At 38.3% G+C, this 13,117-nt stretch overlaps 1 protein-coding gene across 6 annotated transcripts in view; it reads left to right on the top strand.

The window, feature by feature from the left end:
• MOCOS (molybdenum cofactor sulfurase) overlaps positions 1-13,117 on the top strand; it is a 213,503-nt gene that overhangs the window by 77,324 nt on the left and 123,062 nt on the right. For all 6 annotated transcript variants that reach the window (XM_019613877.2, XM_019613876.2, XM_019613874.2 and 3 more), the window contains one exon: positions 8,790-9,431. In XM_019613877.2, coding sequence (XP_019469422.1) covers positions 8,790-9,431 — 642 coding nt within the window. The remainder of the gene's footprint in view (positions 1-8,789; positions 9,432-13,117) is intronic.

The raw sequence follows: 13,117 nt of genomic DNA, 5'->3' as shown, positions 1-13,117 counted from the left end.
ACTTTTTTTTTTTTTTTTCCCCTGTAAAAAACTTCAGTGCTTTTAGAAATGAAAGGCAGAGCTGCACTGCTGAGGTAGGGCATCAAACCACATGAAAAACAAATGCCAAATAAACCATCTGCAGTGTCCAGGAATCTTGCAGACTTTGCTTTTGTGGCTTTTCACCCAAGGAAGGGAAAGCACAAGCTGATGGGTTTACCTAGTAAACTTAAGTCATGTTAAAGAGAGGTCTGTGGAAATGCATGAAGAGATTTCTGTAAACTCCTTGTATTTTGAAAGCAAACTAAGGTGCTTTCATATTAACATCTTCATCTAAAACCCTTTGCAGACGAAAGCACAGTACTTGAAAAGCAACCCATGAGGAAATAAGGCCTATTTATGTGTGAGTGTATGCCATGGTCCCGTTCACAATGGTAACTGAGGCTCAGACTCACAAAGCCGTCTCATTCCTTCTTAAGCACCAAAGTACCTCTGAAGTTCTCAGCCTAAATGTTTCCCAAGGAAATATGATCTCTGTACAGGTGTTATATAAATTCCAGGAAATATCCCATCTTCACCTTTTTTTTTTCCCCTCAACTAAGAAAGCACTGTTTATGGCAGTAATGATTTTTATAGTCAACCCACCAGTCATACTGTGGAAATGTGCCGAAGAGGAAGATCCAAAAGGTTATGCTGAAAATTGTCAGTTTCCGAACTTCGGGACATTTGGAGTCAGAGGACTTTGTCACTGCTGAAGGCTCATTTTGTGTAGCTGAATCCTTTTGATATGAGAGCACTTTGCCTTAGGCCATCTCTTTTCACCTTGTGTTCTGCAATTTCCCCAGAGAACAGGCTAATATTAAAAGTATTTGATCACTCACACAGCTATCTTCGTTTGTGGTTAATATTTTTCAAGCTTAGTATCAAATCTTTGTTTCAGAGCAGAATTAGAGTATAGGAACAAAAGATGGATCTGAGTATTGGGAAGATGTCTGTCAAGTGTCATGTTTTACTTTGCTTATTTGAATGAGAAATGCTGGGTTATCCTTTTGAACCAATGCTTAGTTACTTATAGTTTACAACTGAAAATAACAAGGAACATGTAAAGTAAAGAGATTTACTTGGGTCACAGTGTCTGTAGTGCATAATGCAATGCTTCAAGAAAAATAATGTAGTTTTTTTTTTTTAACTGGATACAAAACAACTTAAACCAACACCCCAAACCAAGCAAACAAAAATAATAGCTGGAAAGATCACAGAAGTATGTAGTTTAAAGACTAGTACTTCTTGTCTGAAGTTACTTCCAAGTTTAAGTATAAAGACTTGAGTATCTGGAACCATCAGATCATCTATGCGTGTGTTTGTTTGTTATTCTTTTTTCCTAGAACAGCTTGTCCAAATTTATACTTCCTATGCTGCTGGAAAATAGCCAACTTTAATGTTCTGCTTTCTCTGAATCAGAAAACAGAGTAAGGTAACTTCTGACTAGTTAACACTGAGGCACTGAGTTAGAATCATAGAATAGAATCACAGAATCATTAAGATTGTTGAAGACCACTAAGATCATCTAGTCCAACTGTCAACCCATCGCCACCATGCCCACTAAACCATGCCCCTCAGTTGATATGCATCTTCCTATGTATCGCTTCAGATTTGCTTCATCCTAGTGGCTCTTAAGACTTGTTGCAAAAGCAATTTGAATTTTAACACAGGATTGACTGTAAAAATGATTCATTAGTCATTTTCTGCTTGGTAATTACTTTGTGCATTTACAGTTTGGAATGGTTTGTTCTTGAGTTGTTTGCTGTTCATGATTAGATTTCCTTTGATGTTACTTAAAATACCATTTTTTGGTGTTGTTTTTTTATTTATTTCTTGCCTGGTTGACTTGAATGCCAGATGAATTTTCATTTGAAGAGCCTATGGTATATATTTTTAAATTATTTGTATCCTAATTAGTGAAAATATTGTTATTCAAAAGTATGTTCACAAATCTTTGGCCATTGTTCAAGCACTAGAGTAAACTGATCTGGCTTATTTTACTCACAAAAAAAAAAGTATCCACAAAGAGGTTTTAAAATTGTGTAGCTATTGATCTTCTTTCTCTACTACCGAAAAACATCTATTTAATTTTTAAGGAAACAGTTACCCAGGGGTTTTCTGCCACATCTAGAAAGTTACAGGAGTTATGGACTGCTGCCAGGGAGAGGAGTAATGTTTGTGTGTTAGAACAAACTGTACCAGCAGTCAGCCTGCGGTACCGTATTTTATGGTTTTCATGATTCCTTCCTCCTGTTCTGCTCTTCTGATTACGTACAGTGCCATAATACCACCCTAAATCTGCTTTTGCTCTGTCGTTATACCCAGCATGATGCTGAATGTCTTCTGGTTGTCCACAGTGAAGGTCCACACCTCATAGTCTGGATGGATGCTTCTCTTAAATATTGTTCATCAAAGCATCTTTTCTTGCAGAAGGACATTTTCTAGCCTTTAAAGAGCAACTTTTCTTCTAACTATGTAGTGCAAGATGAACTCCAGGCGTTCTGCTGTGCTGACAACTTTGTAGAATTGGAGAGAGGATTTATTTGGTAAAGACCAACTGTGACCCTTTGTTAGTAAATAGACATTTCCCCAGTGTGTCTCCAGCGAATCAATCAGAGCCTAGGAGAATAAACGTAACAGATTATAATGCTTCAATTCAGGTGCCTGAACACAAATGCTTAAGTAGTGCTTTCAAAAAAAAAACAAAAAAAAAAAACGGAAGGTATATTCTCACCACCTGCTTATAACAAATGAGGCTTATCAATTACATTCCCTCTAATGATTTATTTTATAAGTTCAGGAAGCTGATTCAGTGGAGTCATAATCAGCAGAGGTGTAATGAGTGAAATCCTAATCACTCTCATGCAAGGAGAAATGGGAAGAATCTGGGATTCTTCCTTCTGCGTAAAATGGTCAGGAAACAAGTTAATGTGGATGTGATGAGTGAGGATAGAGCAGTGTGTGCCTATTTCACAGTTAGCTTATGTTCTGAAAGGCTTAAGTTTGCGCATTGTCAGGATGGGAAAAGAAACTATAACAGAAAAAGCAACTTCAACTTTGAGAAGAAACTTTAAAGGATTATTTATTTATTGCAGTGCTCCTTATGCAGGTACTAATCCATTGGAAAATCCTTGAATTTGATGGATTTCTGCTGGATTAGTTGCATAGGTAGCAGAGATGGTATGGCACAGATTCCTGTTGAAAACATTTATTTAAAAAGAATGGGTGGGAAGGCAGTAACTAATCTTTGCAAGGGCATTTTTTCATTAAATTAATGCTTTGCTGGAGGAAGATAGACACAGTCCTACTTAAAACAATTGATTCTTACAACTATTCATAGGTTTGCGTTTCCTTTTATGCTTGGATTGGGAATTGAAAATAAGAGTATAGTACAGTGCAGTGATATATTGGAATAGACACTGTTTTCACAGAATAAGATATTTTCTACCCAGAAGGCTTGTCTTTTTTAATTTTGTGAACTGGAACATTCCACTTACATGTACAGCTGTAACTAGTAAAGCTCTCCTGTCACTTTGTACTTTTGTCAGTGGGAGAAGCTAAGGAAAATTTGGGATGAGTGTTAAGCAGCATGCTTCTTTATGGAATCCTTGTGAATTTGTGTTAAATTACAATTTTCTCCTCCTTTTTACTTCATATATGTGGAAAGAACATGTACAGAAAAACTACTGCTAGATGTTGTTAAGCCTCGAAGCTGAGTGCCATGCACCAAGTCCTAGTGCTTGTATCCATTTCTTATCCCCCAAGGAAGTTGATGAGATTTTTTCAATTGACTGCTTTGAGAGCTGGAGCTGACCCTTAATTAATAAATGAGGAAGGTTAAAATGTTATTACTCATAAATGTAGATGTAGCTACTGGAAACACTCCTCACATGCACATCTATGTGAAAGGGATTAAAAAGGCAGTTATGGAAAGTGCTATCCTCTAATATTATTAAAAGAAAAATATTTGTAAGTCAGAATAAGATATTTCGACTCAGAAGTCTTTTTTTGTATTTTTTCTAATTGCTGTTCATACAAAGGCTTTTCCTTAGACAATAGTGCTTTGAATCTTTTCAGAGTGTCTGTAGAGCAGAAAGCAGAGCAGCAAAATTTCTGAGGCTCAAACTGAACATCTCTCCATACAAGCCCAAACTGGGTATGTGCCCCTGGGCAGCATGACAATGGAAAAAATTTATAATAAGAAATAATGTTAATATGTAAATGCACAGTTGAAAAGGAGCCTTTGTAAAGTGCTACTTATACTGTTGAATAGATAACTACTATTATACTGTGTTCAAATGTGAATCTGTTATTACAGTAGCAATACTGAGTTTTTAAAAGAGGTCTGTTTTAGTTGGATCAGCTACTGGCTAGAAATTTATGAAACAAGACAGCAAGGTTGGTTGAAAATTAATTGACTTTCTCTGCCATTTTTTACTTTAGAAGAGTCTGGCATTTGACTCAATGGTGTTAATGAATACACTAAATTCTCACAGCAGATTTTTGAAGCGATTAAACACCAGCAAAGAGAGTTCTTAGAATATGAGCGTGTACTGGGTGTTGAATGGGCCCTCCTTGCACTGGCTTCACAGACTCACAGTATGGCTGAGGCAGTTTTTTGTTTGATCTGCGTCCTTCTAAGGAGTTTGGATGAGGAGGAGGAGGAGAAAGAAGGCAGGTTACAGCAAGGCAATTTACAAGGATTGTCTTTGGTGCACAGCAGAGATTGAGCATGATGCCTCATCTTTCCATTGCCAGCCTAGAAAGAAGTACAGAGTCCGGCTTCTCAGCCTCTCTGCCATCTTCTGTGTGATGGCACAGCTCTATCAACGTGCTTAATGAAGCAATTATCCTCATAGTCATTTCTTCCAAAGAGTTCTTTGAGAAGTGGAAATTTGTAATAATATAAAATACTGCTACTGCTTGCAGCTGTGAGCTATAGTAGATCAAGCTATCAGTTTTCCACTGCAACTCTTTAGTCCTGCTTCCAACATCTACCTTATATATGGCTATAAATCTTCCAGGAGTGTAATAAAGGTGAACTGCGTTTCACTGTAATAGGGTACATCTTATATGAAGATAGACATTAGGAGTTCTGTGTGTAATAGCTAGTGCTTCCAAATATTAACGTCAAAAGACAGGATGTAGCACCATGGGCTGCAGAAGTTATTCAGAGGTATTGCAGTTTTCTGTCCTGAAGTATCCTGATTTTATTATAGCAGTGCTGCTCTGGTTCAGGAGTTTGTGCCATTTGTTTTATAAAACTCATTCTGAGGTGCTCGTAGCTCTTCTGCTCTGCACATCAGAAGTCATTCTAGAAGAGAGAATGCTTTTGACTCGGTTGTTTTTCTTTTATTTATTTATTTTCCTTTTTTAACATTAAAAATCTATCTAGCCAAATATCTGATTTTGAAAATTCTACCTCTTTCGCCAGTGCTGGTGTCATAGCAATTACACGACACGTTTAGAGACCCAAAATGCAAATAGATACCTTAAGAGATTCACAGAAGAGCCTACTGAAGACATTTAGAAATGTAACTGATTGTTCCTTTGTGAAAGTTACTTTCTGGTACTGAACTGAATAAATAAACACATTGATATTATGTTGTAGGTTATATTTCAGTACCTTTCAACTATTTCTAAATGTGAATGATTACAAACTGGATGTAGTTAAAATACTACTGATGTGCATGAGCTTTGTCTCTCATTTATGACTTAAATATAGAGTTGTCATTATTTGTGAACCAAATATATATATATATATTGTTCTGTATAGTTGTGAAAATGTTTAAGGAAAGTACTCACTGGTTCTGGTATTCATGGTTAGGCAAAAGCATCCCGTTATTAAATCTCAGTCCACCACTCCTGCATCCCAGCTCTTGTCATTTCACAGTGTCTTTTGGCCAGATTAAGAGCTGCGGCAAGTCAGTACAATTCCTGTGAAGATCTGCAGATTATTATTCCCAAGTAAAGTTTGGCTTTCAGCCTAGCTGTGTCTCACCTCCCCCTAAGTGTGTGTGGCACAAAGAGGCTGGCTGAGGAGGAGAGCAAAGAAAGCAGAGAAGCTAAAAAAGGAGCTGACTGTCTTCAATGTGCTTTATGTTGCTGCTCTTGTCAGCTTGCTCTTATGAAAGAATACTGTGTATTAGGAGGTTGCTCCCATCACCTGTTTTTTTTAACTCAGAAGGTAAAAAAAAAACAAAACAAGCCTTCCTTCTAATACCTAACTTAAACCTCCCCTCTCGTAGTTTAAAACCATTCCCCTTTGTCCTATCTCTGTCCACCCTTGTAAACAGCTGTTTCTCCTCCTGTTTATATGCTCCCTTCTAATATTGGAAGGCCACAATGAGGTCTCCTCAGAGCCTTCTCTTTTCCTAGCTAAAAAAGCCCAGTTCCCTCAAACTTTCTTCATAGGGGAGGTGCTCCAACCCTCTGATTATCTTAGTGGCCCTCCTCTGGACTTGTTTCAAGAGCACCATGACTTTCTTGTGCTGGGGGCTCCAGGCCTAGACATAGTACTCCAGATGGGGCCAAATCATGTCCACAACCACAAAGACCTGAACATCTTAATAATCTGCCTTTCAATCCTTTCCCCTGTTAAAAAACAGTCTAATGCCACCCTGCTTGAAAAACAGGTTAGGGCTCTTGCTTGTCTTGCTACCCATCTTTTCTCTGCAAGGAAACAAGAATAAAGGCAAGATTATGTCTCAGCTGAAATTCAGGGCATGGGTCTAAGTGGCAAACCTACAGCTAGCCAAACTGCAGCTCTCTAGGGTAAGGCTTCATGATCCTGCGGTCAGCTATCCCCTATGGCATGCATGTGTGCCTCAGACTGTAGTGTGGGAGGTGGTGGGAGAGGCTGCACAGCTGCTGCAGGTGAGGGGAGAGGATATGATTCAGCAACAGTGATGAATGAGGCAGGAGGCAGCTTAATGCCCTACACTCAACTGCTGTGATTGTCTTTGTCTTCATCCCTAATGTGGTGTATGAATTTTGAGGAGAAAGTCTGCTTTCTCTGAAGAGCTCTTTAAAAGCAATGTCCAGAATTGTGAATTCTTGCTGGAGCTATACCTGGCAGGTCTGTTTCAGGAAGATCTCTATGACTTCTTTCAAACAGACTCCTCAAAACATTTAAAGCTTAAACCACGACCTGATGATTCCTTCATAAAATCTGAAATTTCTTCTTTATTTCTAGGAAGCAGACTACCTGACACTTGTGCCACATTTCAAAAATCTGATCTCTGAATCAAGTTTCACTGGACATATGAATACATTTGTTGCATCTTGTACTTCCTAGTATAATAAGACTTTCCTACAGCAGACAAATGTATGGTCGGTATCATTTTGTAGAGTGGTTTCTGGTCCTAATGATGAAAGACTTTGCAATCGTTTCTTTTTCAGTGTCAGAGGTTTGATTGCAGCACACATCCAGCTCTACGTTCTTTGCCTGTAATATTTGCCTTTCAGACTGAACACACAAAATTTTGAAGCATTTATCTCTACTTTTCTGTGGTTGAAGAAATTTTAGCTTGAATTTGTCATGTAACCTTTTGAACAACTTACATTTAAATTACATTTAAACATCCACCCTTGTGAGAGAATCTCCTGTTATATAAAACATGCAAACTTTTAATGATGCACGTTGAGGGCCAGAGTGTATAGATCACCCAAGTGCTGGGCTGTACCTTGGAATTACATAGATCAGAGTAGCAGCTGCTTGTTCACAGAAATGCTCTGTAGCAAAAGAGGTGCACTGAGAAATCTTCTGACATCTTGCTTTTCTTGAAAACCAGGCAACACCTCTAAGTAATAATATTTATGCTCTGGATCAGTTTTGCTCGTGCTGCTTTATCTGCCCAAGCCTCCTAAACGCTTCCTGTTAATATTAATAAAATTTTTATAAAAGTTCATTTGGACAAAGTTCATCAGAATATCATGCATGGAAAGCAACTGAGCTAATGCTGCTCCTCAGCCTCTGCACAGACCTGGTGCCAGTCTATCTTGCACACTACGAGGCTGTAATAGATGGACAAGAATGCATGGATACAAAGACTATAGTAGATGCTGGTTCACAGAAGATAGTTTAGAGCCAACTCAGTGCTCACCAGGCATCTGCAAGTGTATGGTGTAGACATGCTTCAAAAAACAGCTTGGTTAAGTTTTCTTCTGGTTCATTGGGTGACATTGGTTACGTCTGGTTTAGGCTGTCTTTGCAGACAACAAAGATTATAACCTTATGTGCATAAATCTGTTGCTTTTCGCTGTCTTCTGTTTCTGTTATTAGTATTATAAACAAGAAGCAAAGCTGTATGCTTTTTTGAATGAAGAATACTCTGACAGCTCCAAATAATTTGTAAACTAGCTAACCAAATAAAACTATTAAAAAACCAACCAAACAGACACGCACTAACGCCACTAATAGTTTTCAGGTAAAACTGACTTTTCTTCTCAGAATCAGTGTACAATATAACAATATGCAGGCTTGATTCTGATCTCACTGAGGGACTGGACTGGACCACTCTGTTCACAGCTAGTCAGAATTGGCTTCTATCCTTAAGAATTCAACTACTTTCACTGTAGCACTTGAAAGATTCTCCTGTAGGCAAAATTGTTGAAGTTCATTGTGCTGTTTGCTGAAATCTGAGTACTTACATTTAAATTATGTGTCAGAGTAGAAGAATTTTTCTGCTGAGGAAAAACAGAATATATCATATGGTAATAAAACAGAAAATTCAGAAAATAACTTGGTTTTTTTTTTCATTTTGCAGAATATTACAACATTTTCACACTACATCTGAAGATTATACTGTCATTTTCACATCTGGATGCACGGCTGCACTTAAACTGGTAGCAGAAGTATTCCCGTGGGTACCTGAAGGCACAGAGCAACCGAGTAGTCGATTCTGTTACCTAACTGACAGCCACACATCTGTGGTGGGTATGAGGGGCATAACTGCTTCAATGAATGTATTATCTGTTCCAGTAAAACCAAAGGATAAGTGGTTATTGGAGAAAGACTGGTTACCAACTGAAGAACGAAACTGCACGACACCTCATCTTTTCTCTTATCCAGCTCAGAGCAATTTTTCTGGTACCAAATATCCCCTTTCATGGATACAGGACATAAAATCTGGAAAACTCTGCCCTGTCAAAATACCAGGAAAATGGTTTGTGCTATTAGATGCGGCCTCATACGTGAGCAGCTCTCCATTAGACTTGGGAGTTCACCAAGCTGACTTTATCCCCATCTCATTTTATAAAATCTTTGGATTCCCTACTGGTTTAGGAGCATTACTGGTAAACAACCGGATTGCCCCCCTCTTGAGGAAAACCTATTTTGGAGGTGGAACTGCAGCTGCCTACCTCGCAGGAGAAGACTTTTACTTCCCAAAGAAGTCTATAGCAGAAAGGTAAGGCTTTGTTTAACAAAACTTGTGGCTTTTTGTTTATTCTGTTTGCTTTAGACAAATGTTTTAGTGTTGGAGCATGCACTCCTCTCTGATAACTGTGTTGCTTTATGCAGTTAGGCATTTCACATCCAACTCTATTTTCTTCTTATTTTCATATCTGAAAGATGTTATCTGAAATATCCTGCTTCCTCCTTGATCTACATTGTCACAACTGGTAAAACTGTGTGGGTTTATCCAGTGACATAAAAGTCAATCCTTGCAATTTTTAAATTTATGTGAGGTACCTCAACAGAACCCTGATTTTTTGAAGGTCTGCGCCTGGAGCAGACAGGCCACGATTGGTCACACTATAATGACCCACGATGAAAATGGAAAGTAAGGACCATAGATTTCACTGGCAAGATGGCATGCTTTACTCTTAGTAGAAACTTTATGTGAGTAACACATACAATAAGGTGAATTACCAAGGACTGATATTTGTAGCACTCTTATTTTAGGACTGAGGTTCTGGAGAAACTGTGAAGCTCTCCTGCTGAACATAGAGGACCTAAAGGAGGTGAAACAGAAATAGATAAGGAAATACAAGATGATAGATTAACTTCCCTAGTCCTTTAACATACTAAAATACTACTCCTGATGATACTTGATCTTTCTGCCTCTATCCCTCAAGCCAGGATCACCTTACATAAATGTAGAAAAGAGGCTTCCTTCCTGCAACATCCAATACATCTGCACAAAGGGAAGATTTGAGATCAACATTTAGTAGTGGGAGTGTCTGGAAATGAAAAAGAGAAATAATAAATACAGCCAGTCATGCCTTGCATTTGTTTATGGGTTTGTATTCACAAAGTCCAGCATCTCCCATGATGTAAATGCCTGTCCTTCAAGTATATGTGTAATAATGAGCATTATGCTTGATGTATGTGAACCTCTCCTAGTCATGTGCTATGAGTGCTGCTGTGGGGTTTCAGTTCTGGAGTGGTAAATGCAGTGGCTAGCTCCATTTACCTGGCTCTCTTGAAGTACAAAGCTATATATTATTTTAGAAATGAAAATTGGTGGGTGAACAGCCAGTTAATCCTTTAACTTATTTAAAAAAACAAACAGACAAAAAAACAAAAACGGGAACGTTATTGTTCTGAGTTCTGCTTCTGTGTTGTTTTTTTTAAACAAAGCCCTTAAGTGCAACAAAATTACTCACTGCGCATCAGAATGAAAGGGCACAAAAATGTGGGATCTTATGGTGCTCCAATAGCACTTGCAAGTCAAGGAGGAAGTCTGCTTTAATTTGACCTGGGTAGACTCTAATTTCTGAGTAGCTTTCTAAAGGTAATTGACACATAACTCCTGATGCTGCATAGCAGATAAAACTATCTGATAAATGTGATAGATCCCAATTCTTCTTTTATACCTTTTAGAAAGGTATGCGGGAATCTTTAGGAAGCTCTATCTCTTTTTCAAGAGTTTTCAGAGGTTGTCTGCTTATAAATCATTCAGGCATTTGAGGCTCCCAAAATTTTCAAGGGCTTTTTTTTTTGTTACTGGGTCAGAAGAAAGGCCTGCTTTAACCTTCTTCTAGGACAGCGTTATAAACAAGGAAATTTATCCAATTGAATTTCTCAGGCTGGGAGCAGAGTGTCTAATCTTGGTTTGAGGGAACCTAACACATAATCAAATCTGACACCTGGACACAGACATGTGATTGATACTAGTTCCTGGTAGACACCAGTGTCACTCAGTTTGACTCGTATATTGATATTTACTTCTGTTTTCATCTACTCCTTTGCTTTTTATTTGAAAACTTAATTGTTAAAAGTTTGTGTTTAGAGCATTATTGATGCTGTCTGTAATCCCTTGTGAGCTCTGAACACTTAAAGTCCTGCCGACAGAAGCTGACATTTTCAAAGATAGATCAAGGAATGAGGATAACCATTTCTTCTAAAAATAAAAAATGATAGCATGGAAAGTCTCAATCAGTAGTCTCCATGCTGTTCCATATGGGTTTTTTTTCCTATTCAGACATTGTGGCACTTTGCTTCGGTATGTCTTTCAAGTTGTTTCCGGATAATAAAACACACAAAGTAGATAGCAACAGATCTACTAGATTTCAAATGAGAAAGCCAGCCATCGTGGCCAAAGCTAATGATTACCTTATCTGTGGCCATGTTTCCATTTCATCACTAGTGTCTAAAACACAAATCATTATTTCTCATACAAACAGCCAATTTGCAGAAAGGAGCTTCCAGCCTTGGAGGTGTCTAAACCCAGCTGAAAAGACATTGAGCAATAAGCTCCAATTGGACATGCTTTGGGCAGGAGCTGAGACTTAATACCCCTGGGATCCCTTCTGACTTCTGTGTTCCCCCTGTTGATCCTGAGCACCACTGCTGAGCTCCATATTCAGTCTTTCTTTAGATAAATCTCTGCGATTTCTAAAGATTGGTTTCTTAACATTGTTTTTTTGAAAAAAGGTTTTTTAAAGTGTTGCATTAACATTGGAAGTGAACAAATGGAAATGTTTCATTTTGTGAGCTACTTTATGAGTACCTCCCCTACGAAGACAGGCTGAGGGAGCTGAGCTTGTTCAGCTTGGAGAAGAGAAGAATGTGGGGTGACCTCATTGCAGCCTTCCAGTACCTAAAGGGAGCCTAGGTACTCAGGAGAGAAGTCAACTCTTTGAAAGGGTAAATATCAGCAGGACAAGGGGAAATGGTTTTAAGTTGAGGGAGGGGAGATTTAGGTTGGATGACAGGGGGAAATTCTTTACTATGAAAGTGGTGAGATGCTGGAACAGGCTGCCCAGAGAGGCTCTGGATGTCTTGACCCCGGAGGTGTTCAAGGCCAGGTTGGATGGGGCCCTGGGCAGCCTGGACTAGTATTAGATATGGAGGCTGGTGGCCCTGCTTGTGGCAGGGGAGTTGGAGCTTGATGACTCTAGAAGTCCCTTCCAACCTGGGCCGTTCTGTGATTTTATGATTTATAAGGAAACTGCATTCTAACAAACATTACTGGAAAAGGAGATTAAAATGTGTGTGTCTGGATGCCTTTAGCTGAAGGCATCCCTTGTGCATAATCAAAGTGCAGTGTAATAAGGTAATGGCTTTTTCTGAGTCAAGGTGAAACTTGAGTGGAGATGTGTAATGAGGGTGTTTATTCATTTTCCTTCCCAGAACTGTCAAAATTGTTACCTTTTGTTTTAATGGATACAGCTTTTCCTGGTGTTATTGGTAGTTTATTTTGTTGTTTTTGCTATATAAATTATTCTATTTCAGACTCTTAGTTTTTCTTTAATACCCTTAAATCACTTTCATACTTTCCCATTTCGTATCAGTAGCCAGTCTTTCTATATCAAATTCTAAAATCATGTTTATTGTATTTTCATCCCTGAATCAAACAGCTTGACAAATTATTATTATCATTCACAAATCTAGCCTCATTTCCCATGTTGTTTTTTTTCTCCACAGCATGAGATAATAAAATAATATGATTATATATAGCAAGAATTCAGTGATAAAATATTCATCATCTGTCCTATTTTTCTTTTGTATCTGGGAGTGCTATTCAGAATCTGATCATTCTGGAATTTATGACGAAGGGAAGAGGCACTGTTGCGTTATTATCTGTAAATTGGATATCTGCATTGTAGTCTACCAGTGTGTGAGCTGTTGTGTGTTTTTCATTTCCAA

Source organism: Meleagris gallopavo, chromosome 3 (genome assembly GCF_000146605.3).
Source record: "Meleagris gallopavo isolate NT-WF06-2002-E0010 breed Aviagen turkey brand Nicholas breeding stock chromosome 3, Turkey_5.1, whole genome shotgun sequence".
Taxonomy (NCBI): domain Eukaryota; kingdom Metazoa; phylum Chordata; class Aves; order Galliformes; family Phasianidae; genus Meleagris; species Meleagris gallopavo.
Note: the sequence above shows the minus strand (reverse complement) of the source record. Positions and strands in the feature narration are given on the sequence as shown.